This window comes from Salvelinus alpinus, chromosome 4, assembly GCF_045679555.1.
Source record: "Salvelinus alpinus chromosome 4, SLU_Salpinus.1, whole genome shotgun sequence".
Lineage (NCBI taxonomy): Eukaryota > Metazoa > Chordata > Actinopteri > Salmoniformes > Salmonidae > Salvelinus > Salvelinus alpinus.
In genome coordinates this window covers 95,087,016-95,114,035 of record NC_092089.1, presented here as the reverse complement: position 1 = coordinate 95,114,035, position 27,020 = coordinate 95,087,016, and the positions used below count along the sequence as shown (strand labels likewise).

The window sequence follows — 27,020 nt, the reverse complement described above, 5'->3', positions numbered from 1 at the left end:
GAGCATGTGAACTGTATGAAGTAGATAGGGAGACATGAAACAGGTCTGTGTGATGAGTGGAGCATGTGAACAGTATGAGGTAGATAAGGAGAGATTGTGTGAAAGGGTTAGAACGGCTTCACGGGGTTTGGGTGGTGCAGTGAAGGGAGGAAAGTGGAGGGAAGTGGATTTCAGGGCTCTATTTCACTTTCTTAGAGGAACAGGACTAACGAAGAGAATTTAATGAAAATACTCACACTCCAATACAGTAGGTGGCGCTGTATACACAAGCAAGCGTTAAATTAAAGTAACGTTCATCGCAAATGACTTTTATTTTGAAGAAATATTATCTATGACCAGCGGAAGTATTTACACCACACGCTCGTCGACAAAAACATTATTTTGAATCACACACATTTTCATTAACATCGTGCTTTTGAAGTTGAATGCTGTGGTGTTTTGATATCCCTCAAATGTAGAAATTGCCTGTCCGTTTGACGACGAGGAAAGACAACAAAAAGTCTACAGCGATGGCTGCAACAGTTGTAAGTTTATCTTCTAGCTATCTAACTACAATAAGCTAACCTCATGTGTTCTTTATTGTAGTTACGTTTTTAGTTGTTGGTTATATATTTGTAGACAACTAGCTACACTACAAACCCTACATGTGAACAGCGGTGTACTGTTCACAAAAGCTACTGGGGCCACCAATGCAGCCAACGTGATCGGACAGTGAAGCTGGGTTTGAACCAGTGATTCATATATACACCATTGGTTAGAACCAGCAACACTGTTAGTTATGATATAATTTATTGTCCCTGAGGGGTAATTTGATTTGGATAATAGAGTGCTGCTGCTTCCACATAAATTCATAGAATCAATTGACACAGCGAACACCCCCTCTCCCTCCCTCCCTCCCTACATACTTACCCACACAAAAAGTAAATAAATTCATGCCAGGCAAGGCTGCAGTTTAACATGGTGAAGGCCTACAGGCACTGGAACTGCCACCTACCTACAGGCCTTCATCATGGTGAACTGCTACCCACCTACCTACAGGCCTTCATCATGGTGAACTGCCACCCACCTAACTACAGGCCTTCATCATGGTGAACTGCCACCTACCTACCTACAGGCCTTCATTATGGTGAACTGCTACCCACCTACCTACAGGCCTTCATCATGGTGAACTGCCACCCACCTAACTACAGGCCTTCATCATGGTGAACTGCTACCCACCTACCTACAGGCCTTCATCATGGTGAACTGCCACCCACCTAACTACAGGCTTTCATCATGGTGAACTGCCACCCACCTACCTACAGGCCTTCATCATGGTGAACTCCCACCTACCTACCTACAGGCCTTCATCATGGTGAACTGCTACCCACCTACAGGCCTTCATCATGGTGAACTGCCACACACCTACAGGCCTTCATCATGGTGAACTGCTACCCACCTACCTACAGGCCTTCATCATGGTGAACTGCCACCCACCTAACTACAGGCCTTCATCATGGTGAACTGCCACCCACCTACCTACAGGCCTTCATCATGGTGAACTGCCACCTACCTACCTACAGGCCTTCATCATGGTGAACTGCTACCCACCTACAGGCCTTCATCATGGTGAACTGCCACACACCTACAGGCCTTCATCATGGTGAACTGCTACCTACCTACAGGCCTTCATCATGGTGAACTGCTACCCACCTACCTACAGGCCTTCATCATGGTGAACTGCCACACACCTACAGGCCTTCATCATGGTGAACTGCTACCCACCTACCTACAGGCCTTCATCATGGTGAACTGCCAACTACCTACCTACAGGCCTTCATCATGGTGAACTGCCACACACCTACAGGCCTTCATCATGGTGAACTGCTACCCACCTACCTACAGGCCTTCATCATGGTGAACTGCTACCTACCTACAGGCCTTCATCATGGTGAACTGCCACACACCTACAGGCCTTCATCATGGTGAACTGCTACCCACCTACCTACAGGCCTTCATCATGGTGAACTGCCACCCACCTACCTACAGGCCTTCATCATGGTGAACTGCTACCTAACTACAGGCCTTCATCATGGTGAACTGCCACCCACCTACAGGCCTTCATCATGGTGAACTGCCACCCACCTACCTACAGGCCTTCATCATGGTGAACTGCCACCCACCTACAGGCCTTCATCATGGTGAACTGCTACCTACCTACAGGCCTTCATCATGGTGAACTGCTACCTACCTACAGGCCTTCATCATGGTGAACTGCTACCTACCTACAGGCCTTCATCATGGTGAACTGCTACCTACCTACAGGCCTTCATCATGGTGAACTGCTACCTACCTACAGGCCTTCATCATGGTGAACTGCTACCTACCTACAGGCCTTCATCATGGTGAACTGCTACCTACCTACATGCCTTCATCATGGTGAACTGCCACACACCTACAGGCCTTCATCATGGTGAACTGCTACCTACCTACAGGCCTTCATCATGGTGAACTGCCACACACCTACAGGCCTTCATCATGGTGAACTGCTACCTAATGACAGCCTTACAGCGCACGATTACCACCTATGCCATCATTTAAATAGACCTGAGGACGACTGGTCTCCCTGTAACTTAAGGGTGGGCAACCATCTAGTGATTTCAAAAAAATTCAGCAGAGTCGAAATCAATTTGTGGGCCAAAAAAAGTCCCATTATAATTTATATATTGTCTTTCTAGTTTTAGACATTCAAGAATGGCCTGGAGTGTCTTTTTTTAACCCAAAATCCCCCACCCAGCCAGATTGAATGGGCTCGCTGGCCGTATGTTGCCCACCCTTGCTGTAACACAGCAGCAGGATCGCTATGGTCTGACTCAGATTCTATTGAAGTAAATTATTTCTGAAATGTAATTCTGACTATTTCCCCCCCGCAAAAAAATCTAAGGCATATCTCTATATTGACCAAGTTGTCAATGGCTGTCATTCAATCACACCTCTTGTCCTTTCTCTAGGATTTCAGGACCCACGTTGACGCATCATGCAGGTATTCAGAGGAGTTCACCAACATATATTATGACTGCATGGACAAGAAAAGAAGGGTAGGTACTGATTCATCTGGGCTGTGTGAATGCACTGAACCATACTGGTTACACAGGTACAAACACCTCCCTTGGCAAACACTTTGTGGGTTCCTTAAAAAAATCTGTTGATAGCCAACTCCCTACTGTTGATCTTTCCCCAGAACTTGATGCGGCTCTACCTGGACAAAGCGACCCTGGTTTGGAACGGGAATGCTGTGTCAGGGCAGGTTGCTCTTGGAGAGTTCTTTGAGTCACTTCCCTCCAGCGAGTTCAGTATCCAGACTCTGGACTGTCAGCCAGTGCATGGTGAGAGTCTTTCCCACAATTATAATTTTCAAAACTGGGATTTATTCAGTTACAATGTAAACAATGATTGACTCATATTATACATTCAATTAAAACATGGGGGAAAAATGTTTTAATGGAGGTAAATAGACCCAATTATATTGACACTAAACAGCATGTACTTCTTTCTCTATATGATATGCTTCTGACTCATCCATTTGGCAATTAGACTGTAATCCTGTTTTTTGATAAGCTTGGATTCATTGAGATGGTAAAAGTTCACCTTGCTGCCTAAAAATGTATAATACTGACATTTGCAACCCAAAATATATAGTAGTCCAACTTTTGCCTTGTTCTACCATCCTGATCACACAAGAGAAACAGAATGTGATCAGGTTTGTGGAAAGAGGCCAACACCATTTTCCCCCTCCTTATATTCCCATACAGAGCAGGCAACGCAGGGCCAGACCACGCTGCTGGTGGTGACGGCAGGACAGGTGAAGTTTGATGGTCAAAAGCAGCGCTACTTCAATCAGAACTTCCTCCTCACAGCCCAGGCCTCACCCACCAGTGACCAGCCTGTCTGGAAGATTGCCAGTGACTGTTTCCGCTTCCAGGACTGGAGTAGCTGAGGGCTACTTTAATCTGCTTTCAGGGTCATATTCACTTGGGCACACAAATTGCAACGGGCTACAATGACAAGCTTGTATGGTGACTGATGAGTACAACCCTGCTTTAAGATTTTTTTAAAAGTATACCAGTTATGTACCGTCTTATAGTTGGTAAATCTGCTACAGCCCACTTTCTTCAAAGTTGTACTTATTTTTTTTTAGTACAAAGGACTTTAGGCACAAAGTAGTCAAATACAAAACATTTTTTATTCACCAATGTCCTCTAAAGCATGTGACCCCCAGAACTGAATAAGTAACCATTTTTCACACAGTAGTTGGAGAAAGAAATGGACTCAAATGTTAATTACAGACCTTTTTGTTATGATGAGGATACTAATATTTTCACAACATTGTTTTGACTATTCAGGTAAAAACATCAATTGCTATTGCCCATGCAGTCTATCCTCCTGCCCAAATAATATTAAATAGCTATTTTAAGTTTCCTGAGTGATGTTTGGTGCAACAAAAGCAAAACATTTGGTAAAGTCAATGCTTATTTAGTCTTACAATATACCTTGGCTAACATGCTTCTAAATAAATAACCAAATTTAACAGACACTGGGAAGTGAGAGCAGGGAAAGGCACAGTAATGTCGATACTGCCATTTTACCACTAGAGGGCAGCAGAACTCTCAACTACATAACATGAGAAATACACACATTCAAAAATACATCCGTTACAAAGCTTAGGCTGGAATGGCAGGTAAGCGTTGACTAAGAATGTTTCCCTTTCCTAATGTTCCATTTGTTTGTCGGTGAAAGTAGTGGACTTTTCTATAAACATACATTTCTATAAACGCTGGATCAGCTTCAAGTTTGATTTCCCAATAAATAATTTACCATCTACAGTTCAGACTCAGTGTCTTCTAATGACAACAATTGAGGGCAGAACTGGACGTGCTTGAGTGCAATGTTTTTTTTACAAGTACATTATCAGCACAAATAACTGTCTAATAGGGATATTCTTTACACACACAGAACAGTAGCCTGGGTATCGAACAGTTTCTGTTGGAAAACACTAGAGCTGCATCCCAAATTATTCCCTTTACAGTGCACTACTTTTGACCAGAGCACATAGGACTGGTCAGAAGCAGTGTACGGCATAGGGTATAGGGTGCTACAAGACGACAAAGTCAGCTGAAGCAGAAACCTGACTGGCACCGACTGAGGCTACATAAACTAACAGCAGAACGTTGGCGACTTTGGCTTAGGTCAGGAGTAGCGAACAGCTACACAGTGTGGATGCTTTTGCTCCAGCCCTACTCTAACTCCAAATTCAACTAATTGGCTGCTTGTAACCAAGACCTTGATTAGCTGAAATCAAATGTGTTACAGCAGGGCTGAGCGAAAGCCTGCACACCCTGCACCTCAAGGCCTGGAACCCTATTCCCTATATAGTGCACTACTTTTGACCAGAGGCCTATGGGCATTAGGTGAAGTTGTAGGTCATTACATTACGGCCTCCCATACATCCTCTCTATGTGTTGGAGATAGTGGTTCTTTAACTCTTTCCTCTTCAGCTTGAAGGCATCGGTCACCAGTCCTGTCTCAGGGGTCCAGGGCTCTGGGCTGAGGTGTACCTTGACTGGGATCTCAAACCTCTGGAGTTTAACTAGGAGGGAGAAGGAAGATGATGTAAAGAGAGTGGAAGGTCATTACAAAATCTGTGTTCCATTAACTTGTCCATTTATGTTTTTGTCGACATTTAAGTTTGCATAGAAATTTGTTGCAACAATTGTCTGCCATGATGCATTTCCCTTGAACGTCACACCTATATAAACACTTGTCGAATAAAAATGTGTTTAAAGTGTTTCAATTATCCTATTATTAGGCAAATTGGCAACATCCTGGGTAGAGCCCCCACAAAACCTAGCAGTCAAACAGGGAAATGGTTCCAATTGTTTTTCAACCATTCATTTTTCCCAATGGGGATTTTAGAAACACTTAAGGGCTGTGTTTTGTGTAGACTTACACGGTTATCAAAACGTCACACCAGGGTAACGCTCTCTCGGACAAGGTGACTAGTTATATTCTTTATGATAGCCACATTAGCATTACCATTTTTGGGGGATAAATACAGGCTACTATATTGATAAGTTACCTTGTCCTAGAGATTCACAGTTCTCAAAATGTCCTCCCAGGGTAAGCCTGCACAAAACACAGCCCTTGTTTTAACTTTCTAAAATCCCCTATGGGAAAAAAACATGAATGGAACCATTTCCCTGTTTGACCGCTAGGTTTTATGGGTCATACTGTGGTACTTAATGCCCTGCCCACCTATCTATCTTTAACATCTTAGGGACCCTGAAAAAAAACAGTATGGATAGAATGCAAGAATTGACTAATATTTGCCATATTCTAATGTGCCTACTTACACCGTGGCCATAACTTGGCCTAGCTGGTCTGAAACAATTTGATGGTGAAATTGCAATGTGAACCAATTCAGGCATTCTTGAAAGTCAAGAAACACATTGTTGAATAAATGGATTTTTCAAGCAGTAGGCATTTAGAATTAAATGAGTTGTGCTTTAAACGGTCAGTGCCGTTTATGAGGGAGGACACTTTCATGAGCATGGTCTTATTTATATTACAGCATATTGGATGACTCATCCATATTCCATTCACCCAGTTCAATGTAACATTGATAGGTTTAGGCTACTACATGATACTCTTATTTTCCCTATACCCTGCACACAGGTCAAGAGAAATTTGAGGCAACAGACATTCAATATCACATTGCACACTCTTGCCTGCATCTAGCAGATCAAGGATGTAATCAGTCCAGCAGTTGCAAACGAGAGTTCTTGTACAAATTCAGGTCATGTTTATCCCAGTTTTGTTACGTTTGCTTCCCTTTATGAAAAGTCTTAATATAAATCGGCGGAATGAATACACCCTTGATCACTCAAATGCAGTTCACTTTCATAGCAGCCACGTTGTATTCCTTCTATGCGCTCTCCTCCTTCTACCCCTTCACTTGACTTCAATGCACAGCAGCTGTATGTGACCAGGTGAGAAAAAACAAACTTTCCAAGCCAAACCGCTACACACAACCTACATCGTTGTCACCATAGTATTGTTGACAACGTGCATGCTGCTGAAGTGGCTTTGGAGGGCCAGAAGGAGGCACCCTTTCCTCTGGTCAAAAAAGATTATATCCCAATGCACCAGGGCAGTGATTGGGTGCATTGGCCTGTGTAGTGTGCCATCTTTCGGATGGGACTTTAACCGGGTGTACTGCCTCTGGTCACTAAAGATGCCATGGCATTTATCATAAGAGTAGGGGTGTTAACCCTGCTGTCCTGACTGAATTCCCAATCTGGCCCTCATACCATCACGGTCATCTAATCTTCCCCAGTTTACAATTGGCTCATTCATCCCCCTCCTTTCCCCTGTAACTATTCCCCAGGTCATTGCTGTTAATGAGAATGTGTTCAGTCAACTTACCGGAAAAAATAAAAATGCTAAAGTAACATCATAGTCAGCTAATAGAGCTAACATGTTAGTAAACCCACTACAATCATGCAGTAACGTTAGTGTACAGTCAGTAAGCAGTTACACCGGCGGGCCCGGTGGCAATAGATTGGTATTACTAAAAGCTTACCCTGACTTGGAAGAGTTCCAGTGTCGTGTTCGTTAGGTCAGACAGCTTGCTAACATATCATCACTCTGTTTGAGCAGGGTGTTTCAGTAGGCTAAACTAGCTAGCTAAGTAAGTGGAGGAAGCTTATGCGTTCAGTACTAGATTATGCTTTCAGTAATTCTCTGGTCCTTTGTTTGGGTGGACAACATGTCAGTTCATGCTGCCAGTGCTCTGATAACTTCCAGAAGATGTCCTCCAGCCTGTCATAATGTGTAAGTCTATGGAATGGGGAGAGAACCATGAGACTCCTAGGTTTTGTATTGAAGTCAATGTACCCAGAGGATGACGGATGCTAGCTGTCCTCCAGCTACACCATGGTGCTACCCTACAGAGTGCTGTTGATGCTACTTGTATACCTTCATTGCCAAATGTGTTTTAATCAATTGTTTGGTGACGTGATTATATTTAGTATAGTTATCTAAAAAGGGTAACTTTAAATGTTTTACAATTTTCATTTTTATGAAATTCACTGAGGATGGTCCTCCCCTTCATCCTCTGAGCAGCCTCGAATGGCATACGTTCAATATTATCTGGCCATCATAATTTATTAGAAAAACAGTTTATTATTTGTCGCAATAAAACAAGTTCGACAATAGAAAAATCTGCCTGTAAAACATAAAAATGTATTAGTTCTTTAGAAAATGTATCCTACGTTTTCCATTTACATTATACGCCGCAATCATTTTGACATTGTCGCATGAACCTGGGTCGATGGAAACCTGCCCAGTGATACAAAATCAATCCAAACATCTAAATCAATCTAATAGACATCAGGGTTGTATTCACTAGACCAAAACGTAAGAAAACAGACTGAACCCTTGTTTATGTTGCCAAACGTTTTGCTACGGTATGCTCTAATGAATAGGACCCAGGGGTTCTTACTTGAAGTGGCCACCTCTTTGATCTCCTTCAGCACCTCCTTCTCCATGGCAGGGTGGGTGCACACCTCCTCCCAGCTCCCTTTCACTCCCCTCTGTCTAGCCAGCTCAGTCAACATCTTCTGGTTGGGTACCACAACACTGATCACATAGTTCTGCTCACTGCAGGGGTTAGAGGGAACAATGGATCCAATGTCACAGTTCATGGGTTAGAAGCACCCATATAGGCTGAGATCACTGGAGTTACATGTTGCCAGTAAGCACAGATCTAAGAGCAGTTCACACTCTGCAAATGTAAACCTCTACCACTAGGGGCTGAGAGGTAAAACTGGGCTAGGGCTCACCTGTTAGCGTAAGCACAGATGTTGTCGATGAGGGAGCAGTTCTTCAGAGCAGCTTCTACTTTCCCCAGAGAGACGTATTCCCCAGCCTGGAGCTTCACTAGATCCTTCTTACGATCTAACGAACAATAACACACACACGCGCCACAATGCAAGATATTGCTTTAAATTCATTTACAGATGCTTTTAATTTTTAGCCACTAGATTAGAATGTATATGCCTATGATGGAGAATGAGAAAATCCTCCAACGCACACCCGTTACACACCCACTATCTGCAGACATCCGTCAGGGTGGATCTCTCCTATGTCTCCTGTACAGAACCACCTCTGACCCTTCTCGTCCACAAAGTAGTCCTGGCCATTACTCTCGTTCCTATAGTAACCCATAGTGATGTTAGGCCCCCCAATCAGAATCTCCCCTCGGGGGTGAGGTTTGTCCTGATTGGTGTAGCCTCCCTCCAGCCAGTCCCTGAGTCGGATCTCACAGCAGATGACAGGAGCTCCAACTCTACCCGTGCTGTTGTCTGCCACTGGACAGGGGGAATAGAGGAAACACAACCTTTAGTTATACAGATAAAGCAAAGGCTTTCCATACTACCCGCCCTCCTCCCTCCATACCCTCCCTCCTCCCTCCATACCCTCCCTCCTCCCTCCATACCCTCCCTCCTCCATACCCTCCCTCCATACCCTCCCGGGCCCCTGCACCTCTCTGATTCAGAGGGGTTGGGTTAAATGCAGAAGACACATTTCAGTTGAATACATCCAGTTGGACAACTGACTAGGTATCCCCCTTACCCTTACCCTCGGTGATGGTGCCAGCTCCACAGGTTTCCGTCAGTCCGTACCCCTGGCCCACAGGACAGCAGAAACATATGTTCATAAACCTCTGTGTGGCAGAGGAAAGCGGAGCCCCTCCAGACAACATCAGCCTCACCCTGCCGCCCAGCAACTTGCGCACCTTACTGAACAGCAGCCTAAACACACACACAGAACTGTAAACACACACTAAAACTAATTTAAAGTACGATTCCCTATCTGGATACATGTGTGGTTATTCTAGGTGATTTACACAATCATTTAACATGCGAATAATACTTATTCTCTAGGTTAATGTGATCGTCAGAAAACACATTTTACTACTACTAGATATCACATGTTATCAAGGAATAAAATGTTGTTACACGTTGCAGAGAGGAGCATCGTAACCCCTCTTGACCTGCTCCAGTTTGTAGTTATATCCCAGGTTGAACAGCGTCCTCTGAATGTAACTCATCTCCCCAACCTTACTCATCACATTCTTATTGATGCGGTCCAGAATTTCCTGTTCAAACAAACAAACGATACAGTAGACCAGACAGATGTGTTGTGTGACAGAAAAAAAAGTGACAAGATTGTTATAATACTGTTTATGCATCAAATAAGGGTTGATGAGTACCCTCTAATCTGTGTCTGTGGTTTGAGTTGGGCCTGTGGGGTTTGAGCTGACAATTGATTGACTTGGTGATAAAACATTCCAGACAGGATGTGGAGTAGAACAAAGGCCACAATGGTTCTTAGACATCCTGGCATCTGGGAAATTAGGCCAGGGTCGGGGGTTAAGATAACCAGGTGCAGATAGACAGGATGAGCCCAGGGTGGCTTATGATGCCCCTTGATCTGCATGACTAAACGTTTTAGTAATCCTATATAAGATGTCTATTTTTTCATTATTAGTTAGTCTAACAGTCAAGACTGTTGGGCTGACGGTTTCTTATTGCAATAATTAAATCGATATTAAATAAAGATGATTGTTCAAAGAAATGACCAAGTCTCTCTCAGTACTGAATTTCCACGACAGTTGTCTTACCGGTACAGCAGCCATTAGAGTTGGTTTCAGCACAGAGCTGTCTCCTCTACTTCCTTTCTTTATCTTAGTGGACTGGAGAGAGAGAGAGGAGAAGAGAGGGCATCAACATAGGACTGAATGAAGAGGCTTTAATTATCTTCAGTGACAGTATGCAGACAGAATAACAGGGGAACCACTGATTAAATCAAGCGTTCATTACCTGGTCAGAGAGTGTCTGAGGGGAGGAGTAACCGATGGGACAGCCGTACGCCATGCAAGAGATTTCTGCTGTCATTTCCAAAACATGGGCCAGAGGCAGGTAGGCTATGTAGGTGTCTTTAGGCCTGAGAGAGAATATGGTTAGCATTAGGGTCAGAGGTTTAAGGGCAGGTAGGCTATTTAGGAGTCTTTTGGACAGAGAACAGATACATTATAATACTGCATGGGGTCAGGGGTTAGAGTAAGGTTTTTAGAGAGCAGGTACGTAACCTATGTGAAGTTAGGTCAGGGGCAAAGAACAGAGTTAGGAATAAAGATAGAGCAGGGGTTCTCAAAGTGGGGTCTGCAGACAGGTATATGGTACCAGTCAAACGTTGGTGTGTCCTAACTCATTCAAGGGTTTTTCTTTATTTTTACTATTTTCTACATTGTAGAATAATAGTGAAGACACCAAAACTATGAAATAACATATGGAATCATGTAGTAAGTTTTAAACAAAGCAAAATATATTTTATATTTGAGATTCTTGAAAGAAGCCACCCTTTGCCTTGACAGCTTTGCACACTCTTGGCATTCTCTCAACCAGCTTCATGAGGTAAGTCACCCTGAATCCATTTCAATTAACAGGTGTGCCTTGTTAAGTTAATTTGTGGAATTTCTTTCCTTAATGCGTTTGAGCTAATCAGTTGTTGTGACAAGGTCGGTGTGGTATACAGAAGATGTTATTTTACCAAATAGGGCTAAGTCCATATTATAGCAAGAACAGCTCAAATAAGCAAAGAGAAACGACAGTCCATCATTACTTTAAAGACAAAGGTCAGTCAATCCAGAACTTTGAACGTTTCTTAAGGTGGAGTCGCAAAAACCATCAAGAGCTATGATGAAACTGGCTCTCATGAGGACCACTACAGGAAAGGAAGACCCAGAGTGACCTCTGCTGCAGAGGATAAGTTCATTAGAGTTACCAGCCTCAGAAATTGCAGCCCAAATAAATGCTTCAGAGTTCAAGTAACAGACATCAACTGTTCAGAGGAGACTGCGTGAAATCAGGCCTTCATGGTCGAGTTGCTGCAGAAACACGAGCAATGAATATTAGAACGGTGGAAATCTGTCCTTTGTTCTGTTGAGTCCAAATTTTAGATTTTTGGTTCCAACCGCTGTTTCTTTGTGAGACGCAGAGTAGGTGAACGGACGATCTCCGCAAGTGTGGTTCCCACCGTGAAGCATGGAGGTGGAGGTGTGATGGTGCTTTGCTGGTGATTTATTTAGAATTCAACGCACACTTAACCAACATGGCTACCACAACATTCTGCAGCGATATACCATACCATCTGGTTTGCCCTTAGTGGGACTAGGGCTGGGCGTATACAGTTTTTTTCTCGATATACCGTTATTGATGCACGGACCGGTTTGGGGATTTACTTTACCTTCTATAGCGGTATTTGAATGTTTGGTTTGTTAAAATGTGATACGCAATGTGTAACGTCCATTTTATAGTTTACTTTGCTATTTGAGTCATCTCTCTCCACTCGCTCTATGCCACTTTCCACACAGACCTAGCCACGCCCCCTAACTCAAGGAGCGCATTTGATGTTCCTCAACCAAGCGACACTTGCATTCACTCTGCATGGTCAATGCAGCATATTTTATTTATTTCACCTTTATTTAAACAGGTAGGCTAGTTGAGAACAAGTTCTCATTTACAACTGGGACCTGGCCAAGAAAAAGCAAAGAAGTTCAACACATACAACACAGAGTTACACATGGAATAAACAAACATACAGTCAATAATACAGTAGAAAAAAAGTATATTACAGTGAGTGCAAAAGAGGTAAGATAAGGGAGGTAAGGCAATAAAATAGGCCATAGTGGCGAGGTAATTACGATATAGCAATTAAAAACACTGGAGGGATAGATGTGCAAGTAGAGATACTGGGGTGCAAAGGAGCAAAATAAATATATAGAGTATGGGGACGAGGTAGTTGGATGGGCTATGTACAGTCGTGGCCAAAAGTTTTGAGAATGACATTAACTTCCAAAGTTTGCTGCTTCAGTGTCTTTAGATATTTTTGTCAGATGTTACTATGGAATAATTATAGTATAATTATACACTGCTCAAAAAAATAAAGGGAACACTTAAACAACACAATGTAACTCCAAGTCAATCACACTTCTGTGAAATCAAACTGTCCACTTAGGAAGCAACACTGATTGACAATAAATTTCACATGCTGTTGTGCAAATGGAATAGACAAAAGGTGGAAATTATAGGCAATTAGCAAGACACCCCCAAAAAAGGAGTGATTCTGCAGGTGGTGACCACAGACAACTTCTCAGTTCCTATGCTTCATGGCTGATGTTTTGGTCACTTTTGAATGCTGGCGGTGCTCTCACTCTAGTGGTAGCATGAGACGGAGTCTACAACCCACACAAGTGGCTCAGGTAGTGCAGTTCATCCAGGATGGCTCATCAATGCGAGCTGTGGCAAAAAGGTTTGCTGTGTCTGTCAGCGTAGTGTCCAGAGCATGGAGGCGCTACCAGGAGACAGGCCAGTACATCAGGAGACGTGGAGGAGGCCGTAGGAGGGCAACAACCCAGCAGCAGGACCGCTATCTCCGCCTTTGTGCAAGGAGGATTAGGAGGAGCACTGCCAGAGCCCTGCAAAATGACCTCCAGCAGGCCACAAATGTGCATGTGTCTGCTCAAACGGTCAGAAACAGACTCCATGAGGGTGGTATGAGGGCCCGACGTCCACAGGTGGGGGTTGTGCTTACAGCCCAGCACCGTGCAGGACGTTTGGCATTTGCCAGAGAACACCAAGATTGTCAAATTCGCCATTGGCGCCCTGTGCTCTTCACAGATGAAAGCAGGTTCACACTGAGCACATGTGACAGACGTGACAGAGTCTGGAGAAGCCGTGGAGAACGTTCTGCTGCCTGCAACATCCTTCAGCATGACCGGTTTTGCGGTGGGTCAGTCATGGTGTGGGGTGGCATTTCTTTGTGGGGCCGCACAGCCCTCCATGTGCTCGCCAGAGGTAGCCTGACTGCCATTAGGTACCGAGATGAGATCCTCAGACCCTTTGTGAGACCATATGCTGACACATGCACATTTGTGGCCTGCTGGAGGTCATTTTGCAGGGCTCTGGCAGTGCACCTCCTTGCACAAAGGCGGAGGTAGCTGTCCTGCTGCTGGGTTGTTGCCCTCCTACGGCCTCCTCCACGTCTCCTGATGTACTGGCCTGTCTCCTGGTAGCGCCTCCATGCTCTGGACACTACGCTGACAGACACAGCAAACCTTTTTGCCACAGCTCGCATTGATGAGCCATCCTGGATGAACTGCACTACCTGAGCCACTTGTGTCGGTTGTAGACTCCGTCTCATGCTACCACTAGAGTGAGAGCACCGCCAGCATTCAAAAGTGACCAAAACATCAGCCAGGAAGCATAGGAACTGAGAAGTGGTCTGTGGTCACCACCTCCAGAATCACTCCTTTTTTGGGGGTGTCTTGCTAATTGCCTATAATTTCCACCTTTTGTCTATTCCATTTGCACAACAGCATGTGAAATGTATTGTCAATCAGTGTTGCTTCCTAAGTGGACAGTTTGATTTCATAGAAGTGTGATTGACTTGGAGTTACATTGTGTTGTTTAAGTGTTCCCTTTATTTTTTTGAGCAGTGTAGTATAATTAGAAGCATTTCATAAGTGTCAAAGGCTTTTATTGACAATTAAATGAAGTTGATGCAAAGAGTCAATATTTGCAGTGTTGACCCTTCTTTTTCAAGACCTCTGCAATCCTCCCTGGCATTCTGTCAATTAACTTCTGAGCCACATCCTGACTGATGGAAGCCTATTATTGCATAATCAATGCTTGGAGTTTGTGGGTTGGTTGTTTGTCCACCCGCCTCTTGAGGATTGACCACAAGTTCTCAATGGGATTAAGGTCTGGGGAGTTTCCTGGCCATGGACCCAAAATAGATGTTTTGTTCCCCGAGCCACTTAGTTATCACTTTTGCCTTATGGCAAGGTGCTCCATCATGCTGGAAAAGGCATTGTTCGTCACCAAACTGTTCCTGGATGGTTGGGAGAAGTTGCTCTCGGAGGATGTGTTGGTACCATTCTTTATTCATGGCTGTGTTCCTAGGCAAAATTGTGAGTGAGCCGACTCCCTTGGCTGAGAAGCAACCCCCACACATGAATGGTCTCAGGATGCTTTACTGTTGGCATGACACAGGACTTATGGTAGCGATCACCTTGTCTTCTCCGGACAACCTTTTTTCCAGATGCCCCAAACAATCAGAAAAGGGATTCATCAGAGAAATGACTTTACCCCAGTCCTCAGCAGTCCAATCCCTATACCTTTTGCAGAATATCAGTCTGTCCCTGATGTTTTTCCTGGAGAGAAGTGGCTTCTTTGCTGCCCTTCTTGACACCAGGCCATCCTCCAAAAGTCTTTGCCTCACTGTGTGTGCAGATGCACTCACACCTGCCTGCTGCCATTCCTGAGCAAGCTCTGTACTGGTGGTGCCCCGATCACGCGGCTGAATCAACTTTAGGAGACGGTCCTGGCCCTTGCTGGACTTTCTTGGGTGCCCTGAAGTCTTCTTCACAAAAATGTAACCGCTCTCCTTGAAGTTCTTGATGATCCGATAAATGGTTGATTTAGGTGCAATCTTACTGGCAGCAATATCCTTGCCTGTGAAGCCCTTTTTGTGCAAAGCAATGATGACGGCACATGTTTCCTTGCAGGTAACAATGATTGACAGAGGAAGAACAATGATTCCAAGCACCACCCTCCTTTTGAAGCTTCCAGTCTGTTATTCGACCTCAATCAGCATGACAGAGTGATCTCCAGCCTTGTTCTTGTCAACACTCACACCTGTGTTAATGAGAGAATCACTGACATGATGTCAGCTGGTCCTTTTGTGGCAGGGCTGAAATGCAGCGGAAATGTTTTTTGGGGGGGGATTCAGTTCATTTGCATGGCAAAGAGGGACTTTGCAATTAATTTGATAACTCTTCATAACATTCTGGAGTATATGCAAATTGCCATCATACAAACTGAGGCAGCAGACTTTGAACATTAATATTTGTGTGATTCTCAACTTTTGGCCACGACTGTACAGGTGCAATGATCTGTGAGCTGCTCTGACAGCTGGTGCTTGAAGTTAGTGAGGGAGATCAGAGTCTCCAGCTTCAGCGATTTTTGCAGTTTGTTCCAGTCATTGGCAGCAGAGAACTGGAAGGAAAGGCAGCCAAAGGAGGAATTGGCTTTGGGGGTGACCAGTGAAATATACCTGCTGTAGCGCATACTGCGGGTGGGTGCTGCTATGGTGACCAGTGAGCTGAGATAAGGCAGGGCTTTACCAGCAAAGACTTAGAGATGAGCCAGTGGGTTTGGCGACGAGTATGAAGCAAGAGCCAGCCAACGAGAGCGTACAGGTCGCAGTGGTGGGTAGTATATGGGGCTTTGGTGACAAAACGGATGGCACTGTGATAGACTGCATCCAATTTGCTGAGTAGAGTGTTGGAGGCTATTTTGTAAATGACATCGCCGAAGTCGAGGATCGGTAGGATAGTCAGTTTCACGAGGGTTTTCTTTTGGTAGCTTGAGTGAAGGATGCTTTGTTGCAAAATAGGAAGCCGATTCTAGATTTAATTTTGGATTGGAGATGCTTAATGTGGGTCTGGAAGGAGAGTTTACAGTCTAACCAGACACCTAGGTATTTGCAGTTGTCCACATATTCTAGGTCAGAACCATCCAGAGTAGTGATGCTGGACAGGCAGGCAGCGATCGGTTGAAGAGCATGCATTTAGTTTTACTTGCATTTAATAGCAGTTGGAGGCCACGGAGGGAAAGTTATATGGCATTGAAGCTCATCTGGAGGTTAGTTAGCACAGTGTAGAGGTGGATCAGAGAATCACCAGCAGCAAAAGCGACATCATTGATGTATACAGAGAAGAGTCAGCCTGAGAATTTAACCCTGTGGCACCTCAATGGAAACTGCCAGAGGTCCGGACAACAGGCCCTCCGATTTGACACACTGAACTCTATCAGAGAAGTAGTTGGTGAACCAGGCGAGGCAGTCATTTGAGAAACCAAGGCTGTCGAGTCTGCGGATAAGAATATGCAACACTGTTGATGACAATGATGTAGTTGTCACTTTGCTTCTTAATATAAATCTACTAGCATTCTATAATTACACTATTAGCTTGTGTTTCTTACATCTGCAAATAGCTAGTTTGTATTTTCATAGCAAGTTGTTCCTAAATCTTGTTAGCCGCTAACGCTAATCACTAGCTAGCTAGCTAATAAAATGTACTGAGTAAGAGCAAGCATAATTAGCTTTACAGCCTGATAAGACCAGTGATTGTGTAGACTTAAATCAGCATGTTGTTTGTGCAACAGTGTCTTCTAAAGTGAAGAGGTAAACACAAAGCAAGAATTTGTTAGCTACATGAAGTAGCTAAGAGAAAACATTCAATGTAGCCAGAGATTAGGTGTTTCGTAGGGGACCCTATATAAACATTAGTTCCTACCCTGTCACAATAACTTCTCCCTGGCATTTTCATTTGTTGTCACATTAAAAGTGCCCAGTATTATATTCTAACTATATAATTACAATAGACATTCTATTCCCATGATTCCAACAGTTAACCCAAGTGTTAAGCTTTAAATCGCAATTCAAATTGCAACATTTGGTTAAAAATAAGGCCCAGATTACTTGTCCATATCATGCAGCCCTACATGGCAATGAGGACATGACCTCAAATGCAGAAATTGATGAAAATTATGACTTTCTTGGGGGGTTGAAGTTGAACAGTCTAAAACAATCAGAATGGAGAAAATTCCATTGAAATCACTTAGAATGTATATTTTCCCACCCTTGGGTCACGCACTACTCATAAAACAAATTTAGAACTTTTATTATTAAAAAACATAAGACAGTCAAATACCGTCAATTTTTCTCAAAATACCATATAATATAATATTTTGGGCAAATCGCCCAGCCCTAAGTGGGACTACCATTTGTTTTTCAACAGGACAATGACCCAACACACCTCCAGGCTGTGTAAGAGCTATTTGACCAAGGAGAGTGATGGAGTGCTGCATCAGATGACCTGGCCTCCACAATCAACCGATCTCAACTCAATTGAGATGGTTTGGGATGAGTTGGACCGCAAAGTGAAGGAAAAGCAGCCAACAAGTGCTCAGCATATGTGGGAACTCCTTCAAGACTGTTGAAAAAGCATTCCAGGTGAAGGTGGTTGAGAGAATGCCAAAGCAAAGCTGTCATCAAGGCAAAGGGTGGCTATTGGGAGAACCTCAAATATATTTGGATTTTTTTAAAACACTTTTTGGTTACTACATGATTCCATGTGTTATTTCATAGTTTTGATGTCTTCACTATTATTGTAGAAAAAGGTAGAAAATAGTACAAATACAGAAACATCCTTGAATGAGAACATGTGTCCAAACTTTTGACTGGTACATTTTTTTGTCGTTGAAATGAACAATTAATTGTGTCTCAGGGATCAGTGGAATAAGTTAACAGTGTGTAATACAATAATATTCATCTAGAATTTATGTTCTTAACCCTGGGCTACATGGGCCTGGGAGGCTCACAGGGATATTGGTATCCACAGTACTCCACCAATTCAATATTTTCAAATCAATACTTCTTGTATTCCCTCCTTAAGTGCGGTGTAATTTAAACAACTGCAAAGTTCTCTGCCTCATGAAAAAATGTGTAGAATTGCAGGATATTAGCTTTAAAGCTGCAACAAAACAAAAAAAGCTCTGTCCCATAACAAAATCTATAGAATTAGAGGAAATTCGCTTGAAACCTGCAAAATGTTCTCTCCAATTCCAAGAGGCGCGCCTTCAATATGTTCCTTCCCAGGGCCCGATACTTGGTTTGTTCGGCCATGCACTGCCAATATCATAGTAAAACTCCTTGTATGCTATTTTGTATCTCACTCGAGTTGTGTTGTGATTTGAAGGGGTCCCTGATAAATATGCTATCAAAAAAGTTTGAGAACCCCTGAGTTATGGGTATGGGTTAAGGGGGTGCCTCAGGAGGCAGGGAGGGAGAGAGCCTATTCTCCCTCCTGTAAAACTACTAAACCCAACTGTCACTCACCCCAGGCCAGGGATGCGTTCACACTGTCCGGTCATTCCAGCGGTGAGGTTGCTGTGGACGACCATGACTCCTTTGGGTCTGCCTGTAGAACCACTGGTGTACATCACTACAGCCAGGTCTGATGGCTGAGGACTCACCACCGGCCTAGCCACTGTAACAGAGACATTGGTTGGTTTAACAGGTCTCACTTCACTGTAACAGACACAGCCAATAGTTCAACAGCTCTTTCACACCCGATTTGGCCAATTAAGATATTGATAATTAGTTGAATCAAGTGTTTTAGTGCTGGTATGGACCAAAACCATGCTCTAACATTACTTGCGTCATTTTCATAGCGTTTCTCATGCAGTACTCTGGTGTTACTCACAGTTGTCAGGCTGTGACCCCAGCTCCTGTACTGATGCCATGCTGTGGATGGCGAGACCAGGTGGGTATCCCTCTGTGCTGACCCTCCTCTGGTCTACAGAGATGATGTGTTTCAGCTTGGGGATCTGAGAGAGAACACCCTATGAAGAATAGAGGGAGGAGAAAAGTTCAATTAGCTAGTAGAAATGCATCCCTGTCCGTGACCCCACTCTCCGAGGGCGTCTCTGGGAAAGTTTGGATATATTTAAAAAAATATATATATATCTAATTCAGACACGTGACTTAGCTACAGTTGGCAAATAGTCTCAGACAATTGCAACACATATGAGAAAGACTCAAAATTGAGGCTAGTTGACACATACGTTTACTACGGAGTATAGAAACATTAGGAACACCTTCCTAATGTTGAGTTGCATCCTCCCTTTGCCATCAGAACAGCCTCAATTCATCAGGACATGGACTCTACAAGGTGTTGAAAGTGTTCCACAGGGATGCTGGCCCATGTTGACTCCACTGCTTCCCACAGTTGTGTCAAGTTGGCTGGATGTCCTTTGGGTGGTGGACCATTCTTGATACACACGATAAACTGTTGTGTGAAAAACCCAGCAGCGTTGCAGTTCTTTACACAAACCGGTGCACCTGACACCTACTACCATACCCGTTTCAAAGGCACTTAAATCTTTTGTCTTGCCCATTCACCCTCAATGTCACAAACACAATCCATGTCTCAATCGTCTCAAGGCTTAAAAATAATTCTTTAACCGGTTTCCTCCCCTTCATCTACACTGATTGAAGTGGATTAAACAAGTGACATCAATAAGGGATCATAGCTTTCACCTGGTCAGTCTATGTCATGTAGAAAGCATGTTTCGTAAACTTAGTGTATATTCTGTCCATTTGGTCAAACCCTCAACTCTGCTGCACTACCATGTTTCAACCCAACTGAGCCATTCTAGGGTTCTATGTTCTAGGTCAGGTGGTTCTAGCTCACCTTCAGTTTGGTCTCCAGTAGTTCTGCGCTGGTGATGAGGTGTGTGACTCCCGTCTCGTTCAGTCCAAACACCACCGCCTCCTCTCCCAGTGTCGCATAGAACGTCACCACTGTGTAAACACAGAGCAATGTCAATGCACTTTAGACATTGTGTTAGGGTCATTTTCTACCTCTTATTCTTGCACAATACTTCCCGGACTGATTGGGAATTAGGCACATTCTTGAATTATGTACATCCCAATTCTGTTAATTGGGTACATGACAGGGTACTGAACTGACTGGGTACATGACAGGGTACTGAACTGACTGGGTACATGACAGGGTACTGAACTGACTGGGTACATGACAGGGTACTGAACTGACTGGGTACATGACAGGGTACTGAACTGACTGGGTACATGACAGGGTACTGAACTGACTGGGTACATGACAGGGTACTGAACTGACTGGGTACATGACAGGGTACTCTGAATTTGTATGAATGTATTTGTTATGTGCTGACCTGAACAAAATGTATTCCAATGTTAGTGTACAAAAGGCATTCTAATCTAATACAATGTACCTCTATTTAAAGATATCTTTATATGTTATAGATTTCCCAACACCAGGCCAACATGACTATGATTAATCAAACTTTCTGGAAAGCCCTGTTGTTTAGTTGGCTACATCTAGTCATGTTGAGCCTTCCATCTCCTCCCAGAATGCACCCTATTCCTTATGTAGTGCACTACTTTAGGTAAAAAGTAGTGCACTACGTAGGTAGGGAATAGAGTGCCATTTGGGAAGAAGCCCCAGGGTACAGTACTCACATGGGAAGTTGTATCTGAAGCAGGCCTGAGCAGAGATCATCCACTCAGCTCTCGTATCACAGAAGATGGCAACCATACTCTTAGGCTGCTGGCCCAGTGCTGCCAACCCACTGCCCATGTAACTTACTACAGAGTCTACCTGCTGGTAGGACAGCCAGCAGTACTTCCCCAAAATCAGCTGCAAGAGAGGAGACTGTCACCTGTTAGTCGATTTGAATGTTTGTAATTTGGCAGGCGCTCTTCTCCTATTAGAATAGAGGAAGAGTGCGCTTGTTTATTTTAGGTCAGCTAGAGCTGGGTGAAGATCATGTGTTGCGAAGAGAGACAGCTTTATGTAGACATATGTAGCTTAATTTGAGTTGGGCACAACAATAGGCATTTGTGGCACTGTGCAGCACTGCTGGGCGTGTGGCATTAACACGTGTAGCATTAACGCCTCGTTCAAATGCTAGTCGGAACTAAGAAACTGACATTTCTAACTGGTTGTAGTTATACACGTGCCACGTTCAACCAGTTAGCACATCGGAAAATGGCAATGTTCCGACTAGCGCGTAAACGCGGTATTATGACAGCCGTATGTAGCATTACGACAGGCGTATGTAGCATTATGACCTTTACATTTTAGTCATTTAGCAGATGCTCTTATCCAGAGCAACTTACAGGAGCACTATGGCAGGCGTACGTAGCACTACGGCAGGCGTACGTAGCACTATGACAGGCGTACGTAGCACTATGACAGGCGTACGTAGCACTATGACAGGCGTATTCATGTAGGTTACCTTCTTAAAAACCTTTCCGCTGGGCTGGGGCTCATTCTCCTCACTCAGTACCTCTCTTGTCCCTAGACAGTCAGAGTCCCCAAAGCGCTGTACGGCTTGCTGGAACAGTTTGTCCAGCGTGTCTTTCCCAGGGAAGTCTTCTGTGGCCAAGCTCTGGAAGCGGTCTACACAGCGGTACGGCCCCTCGAAGTGGCCGGAGGTGGAGCGAGCCTTGACCCGTGTGGCCTGGGTTCTCTTCTCCCCAGCCCTGGTGAGGTAGTACCAAGGCAGGAAGGAAAGGAGGGAGTACAGCCACACCATGAGGTGGAGGGGGAAGAGGAACAGGGAGTGGAGCTCTGATTGGTGGAGACCCATATTGGATGGTGGGGTTTAAATGTCAGGGTGTCAGGTAAACCGGAGAGGAGATGAGCCTTATCGATGCCAAGGATCCAGAGACAAGTAGGGGCTTACTTTAGGCTGATGCCACCTGTCCACTCAATCCAAACAGAGTAAGCCTAATGTTGGAACACAAAATAAAAGGTATTAATATATGTGAGAAAAGGGTAAGTGAAAACAGACAGAGCAGTGATGGTCAGGTTGGATCTATCAATAACATCATTAGGTTAGGATTCTCTTGTCTACCTGTTCTAGACCGCTTGTATTTTTGACAAGAGGGTTTCAACACGGAATGGTAGTTTACTACTACAGTATGTCACATGCCGGAGGCTTCATTAAAAAGGGAATGGATTCCCAGTCAACATCATATTTTCCCTGAACCCCTTACTCGAACCCTAACTCTTAAGCCTAAAATAGCCTTTTTACAAGTGAGAACCGGCTAAATGTTCTCACTTCTCTGCATTTTGGTTGACTTACGGTACTCACAAGTATGGTCAAATGTGTATAGACACACGGCACCTCTCTCCCAGTGCTGGCCTCTTGCTCCCTAGGTTAGCTGTCCTATGTGAGGACAGGGTGCAGCCAGAGTGTGGAAATTAACTTTGCCTTCACTCCTCCAATGCCTGAATTACCTCTCCCTGTGAACAACAACCAACCCAGTCTACTGTGCTCTGGGTCCTCATATAGGCTACTCCGGCTGTGTCTTATTAACTAGCTTCCTTTCCATGTGTCCTCTCCACAATCCCTGATCTGGCAGAGTAGGGCAGGACAGGTGGTAGCAAAGTTGTGGGAACACACCCAGTATACTCTCCTGAAGGAGATGAGGAAAAGAAGCCACGACAGTGTTGAGACCCAGCCCCAGTAGCCAGTTGACTCACTGACCAATGTCCACAGTTCAGCCAACTGAAGAAGATGGAGCCAGTCACGACCAATGATATCTTCCCAGCTCACCCCACGATGAGCTGATCAGGGTCAGAGTACTGGGGTACTCCTGGTCACGCTGACTGCTCTTTAAGCCATCATAACAGGCTTAAACATCAAACCTGGATAGCATCCTTTGATTGGACTACACACTGACAAGTGGACCGGAGAGACACAGACACAGAGCTGAAGTCACAGTGTTGTTGCCATACACAGAAGTCATGATCTAAATGTGGACAATATTATTTTCTTTCATTTTATGAATCCAGACTAGGCATGAGACTAGGCGATCTATTTATATGGGTCGTGATTATAACATGTGACGCATCCATCATACAGCAGCAGGCAACGGGTGGGTATAATTTGTGGAACGTTCAAGCAGGAATCTTTTCCAGAAACTTAATAAATAACAATTTTGCCAACAAACAACGCATACAAAGTAGCATGATCAATTGACCTAGCTAACTAGCTGCCGAATAGGCATCAAATCACCGCGTAGCTTATTCTTAATGTTGGTCCATAGGCTACCATAGTGAGGACAGACATTTTTCAGGAATAAACGTGGTGAGTGAAAAACGTAATTAAAATAAACCCACTCCCTACCCGGTATCTTATTCTGCTGCTATACAACTTTGTATGCATTGTTTGTTGGCAACCTTATGTTTATGGAACAGTTTCCTGTTGGAACGTTCCACAAAGTATACACACCCACAAACGTAATTTGGTTAAAAAAAGTTGCCACCTGATTGCAGTCAAATTTGCACATCAACAGAGAACACAACTTTGCTCTACACGCAGGTGCAAGTCAACCCTGTTTACTCGGAGTAGGCCAGGCTGTTGGTAAACCGAAAGCACTTAAAAACGACTGAAAGTGACACTGCTTTGTGTTCTTCAAATTCCCAAATTTGACAGACAGACCAGAGGGCCACACACATTACAAGAACTAGTTTCAGTTCCCTGACGTTCCAAGTAAACGTATTTTGATCTTCAAAATAGACATTCTACGTGCTTTCATTTTAGCAGTCGCCTATGTTAGAGATGAATGCAGACAGATATTTATATTGGCCATTTAAATTAGCCTCTATCTACATACGGATTACATTGTTAATAAGATTACAGCAGCCAGCTAGCAATTGACAGCCATTTACCTGGCAAGCTTTCAACATTCTTACCTTCAGCAGCCAAACCCGATCAGTCGATCCCTCTTGCCGAACGAATTGACCGAAAGTAACCTTTTGTGATCTCCGCCAGAAAGGGAACCCGGAAACAATACGTCATCTGATTCCATATTATTGGGCCAATGAGCTGTCGAAGCGGGATTCTTACTTTTAGGTTCTTCATTAAATTAGTTTCATTATTGAATGTATCTAACTTTAGGTTATTCAATTACTTGGAATGTAAGTGGTATACCGTTGGTTGCATGATTGAAAAGCGAGGCAATGTCAAACATGAATTGTATCATGTTTGTTCTGAAAGCAGTGGACAACTTTGCATCAGAAGTAAGTTTCTGCAACAAACTCAATGGGCATTCATTCACATACATTTTACAATGTTTGTTAAATTGACCACCAGTGTAAAAATTACACCACTTTTTATTAGCTACAGACAGGTGTACATACATCTTAATAGCCTGTGTCTCTTCACAGAGCATTTAATTGTTAGCTTTTGTTGTGCCATTACCAGGACATGAAAAACATTATGCAAGAAAAAAAAATTAAGTTGTTTTGATTGTGCCATCTCCTCAGAGAAAGCAGAGTGTCCCAATGTCAAAGTGAAGAGTAGTGGATCTTTCCTTTGGGTCATTCTTCTTCTTCGATGGGGTTTAATGGTGGTTGGCATCCACTGTTAATGGTGCATTACCGCCACCAGCCTTAGGTTCATTTCTTCCCTTCCACCATGATGATGTGGTAGCCAAACTTGGTCTTGACGGGGGGGTCTGTGTAAATAGGTTTGTCCATGGTGCTGTTGGGTAGGGCGAAGGCAGCGTCCTGGAAGGGTCCGGTCATAGACCCTCTTATCATCCAGCCCAGATCACCCTGTCACAACCAGGATAACACTACAGTCAATATTGCCACAGTCACACAAAGGCTAAAACGGGTGTATTCATAAGTCAGACACTGTTGCAAAATGTTTTGCAATGGAAACAATTCACTCCAAAATGAGAAATTCATTTCTATTGGACAGATTCAGGTAGGTCTCTCCCATTTCATTGCTTTTACGTCTGTCTGGTTCCCAGAGTGAACGGTTTCTGTTGCAAAAAGTTTGGCAGACCAAATGTTCCACAACAGTCTGCGACTAATGAATATTCCCCCCAGTTCTCTCACCCGAACAACAATATTGAAAAACTGTAGACAGCAAGACAGAGGATGCCATCCAGTGGACCATTTAGGTACTAGCAGACAGCCCCCTATACCTATACATGATAAACCAATAGGTATGTGCATGGGAACTGCTCTTTTACCCCTTGTCTGGCTTTGTCTTCACTGTACTGTGAGGCCACTTCACTGAAGCGAACCCCAGCCTTCAGTTTCTCCATCGCCTCCATACATTTACCATGTTTTTCACACAGGATATGTCTGACCTGGGGAATACGTTAAAACAGCATAGTCAGTCAATTTAGATAGTTGTCTATACTTACATAAGAACACACACAGTGTAGCTAAAGACTATATGGTGTAGCTAGAATGTAGCATTGCATAGAGTAACTAACATAGCTAGCCACCTTAACAGAAGTGCCTCCTTTAATCGTCTTCTCTTCCTTTTTTTCTTTGTCTCCACCCCCTGCAGCAGCTCCACCTGAACGATAACATTCAACATAATAACATGACTTACATGGAGATAACTAACGTTTCCTAGCTGCTAACTAACTGCCACTGAACTGCACATAGGCTGTGTTGTTCAGTTGGCTAGCTAGTTAGCATGTTTCTCAATCCAACATGCTTTGTCGATTTAGTGAAGAATAAACAGACCTTTGCCTCCCTTGCCACCTTTCCCTGCCTCCTTGCCACCTTTCCCCTTAGGTGGCATTCTTGAAAATACCCTTTACTGAAAATGAATTGGACAACTGAAGAGATCTGCCAGCTACCACAAGGCAAGCTTGTCTTCTTCTTCGGTGGAGTTTATCTTCTTCGGCGGGTGACAGCCAACAATATGGTGCATTACCGCCACCTACTGTACTGGAGTGTGGGCCAGAGACACGGATATCCTACCTGCCAGCCCGGTTGCTCTTAAAAAATATACAATATTTTAGACTATATCTAATGACGGAAAGTCTGCTCAATCCAAGATTACAACCAAATGACTACAGCATTAACACAAACATAGAGGTGGCAGTGGGAGGAGGTAGGGATCTGGTCTGTCTGCCCAATATATAGGATCAAAACTCGTGGAGGAATACAAATAGCATAAATAGGAAAGTGTGCTTCAGTGGGTCTCTCTGGGTGGGAGACTGTTAGATGACTAATGTGATGTTGATGTTGAGCGGCTTCACTGCAAGTTTTAATAATCAATATATATATATATTTTTTTACAAATAAGAAAAAAAAGTGTGTTCTACTCAATATACTCTGTAAACTCATTTCCTGTATCCCCTTCTCCCTCATACCAGATCTCTGATACTGCCCACACTGTAGCAATACATGCTCCACTGTCTCTCTTTCCTGGCAACAATCACATTTTCCTGTTGGATGCTTATCTATCACATTTAGGGTCTTA

At 43.9% G+C, this 27,020-nt stretch overlaps 3 protein-coding genes across 3 annotated transcripts; 1 reads left to right on the top strand and 2 right to left on the bottom strand.

Annotated features, from left to right (window-relative positions):
- The first annotated feature begins 304 nt into the window (after window positions 1–304).
- nxt2 (nuclear transport factor 2-like export factor 2) lies at window positions 305–4,862 on the top strand. Its single transcript, XM_071399527.1, has 4 exons — window positions 305–524; window positions 2,991–3,077; window positions 3,221–3,365; window positions 3,792–4,862. The coding sequence occupies exons 1-4, from the start codon at window positions 510–512 to the stop codon at window positions 3,974–3,976; spliced, it is 432 nt and encodes a 143-aa protein (XP_071255628.1). The 5' UTR covers window positions 305–509; the 3' UTR covers window positions 3,977–4,862.
- acsl4a (acyl-CoA synthetase long chain family member 4a) lies at window positions 4,204–24,586 on the bottom strand. Its single transcript, XM_071399526.1, has 14 exons — window positions 24,479–24,586; window positions 22,011–22,504; window positions 21,232–21,409; window positions 20,423–20,532; window positions 19,433–19,571; window positions 19,066–19,216; window positions 10,923–11,046; window positions 10,724–10,795; window positions 10,059–10,198; window positions 9,679–9,851; window positions 9,144–9,407; window positions 8,880–8,994; window positions 8,540–8,697; window positions 4,204–5,626 (listed from the first exon to the last, which is right to left on the bottom strand). The coding sequence occupies exons 2-14, from the start codon at window positions 22,362–22,364 to the stop codon at window positions 5,469–5,471; spliced, it is 2,136 nt and encodes a 711-aa protein (XP_071255627.1). The 5' UTR covers window positions 22,365–22,504; window positions 24,479–24,586; the 3' UTR covers window positions 4,204–5,468.
- Window positions 24,587–24,858: 272 nt separating this feature from the next.
- Window positions 24,859–26,513, bottom strand: pin4 (protein (peptidylprolyl cis/trans isomerase) NIMA-interacting, 4 (parvulin)). Its single transcript, XM_071399528.1, has 4 exons — window positions 26,276–26,513; window positions 26,029–26,102; window positions 25,768–25,887; window positions 24,859–25,342 (listed from the first exon to the last, which is right to left on the bottom strand). Exons 1-4 carry the CDS (start codon window positions 26,331–26,333, stop codon window positions 25,184–25,186), a joined length of 411 nt encoding a protein of 136 aa, XP_071255629.1. The 5' UTR covers window positions 26,334–26,513; the 3' UTR covers window positions 24,859–25,183.
- Window positions 26,514–27,020: the final 507 nt, after the last annotated feature.

Excerpts from the sequence above, each read along its gene's own strand:
- pin4 (XM_071399528.1), bottom strand. The coding sequence starts at position 26,333 with ATGCCACCTAAGGGGAAAGGTGGCAAGGAGGCAGGGAAAGGTGGCAAG. Across the intron at positions 25,888-26,028 it reads AAGGAGGCACTTCTGTTAAG|GTCAGACATATCCTGTGTGA; the intron begins GTGGCTAGCTAT and ends CGTATTCCCCAG. Across the intron at positions 25,343-25,767 it reads AAGACAAAGCCAGACAAGGG|GGTGATCTGGGCTGGATGAT; the intron begins GTAAAAGAGCAG and ends TGGTTGTGACAG.
- nxt2 (XM_071399527.1), top strand. Across the intron at positions 3,078-3,220 it reads GCATGGACAAGAAAAGAAGG|AACTTGATGCGGCTCTACCT; the intron begins GTAGGTACTGAT and ends ATCTTTCCCCAG. Across the intron at positions 3,366-3,791 it reads GGACTGTCAGCCAGTGCATG|AGCAGGCAACGCAGGGCCAG; the intron begins GTGAGAGTCTTT and ends ATTCCCATACAG.
- acsl4a (XM_071399526.1), bottom strand. The coding sequence starts at position 22,364 with ATGGGTCTCCACCAATCAGAGCTCCACTCCCTGTTCCTCTTCCCCCTC. Across the intron at positions 19,572-20,422 it reads TACTGGAGACCAAACTGAAG|GGTGTTCTCTCTCAGATCCC; the intron begins GTGAGCTAGAAC and ends TATTCTTCATAG. Across the intron at positions 19,217-19,432 it reads GGGGTCACAGCCTGACAACT|TGGCTAGGCCGGTGGTGAGT; the intron begins GTGAGTAACACC and ends TCTCTGTTACAG.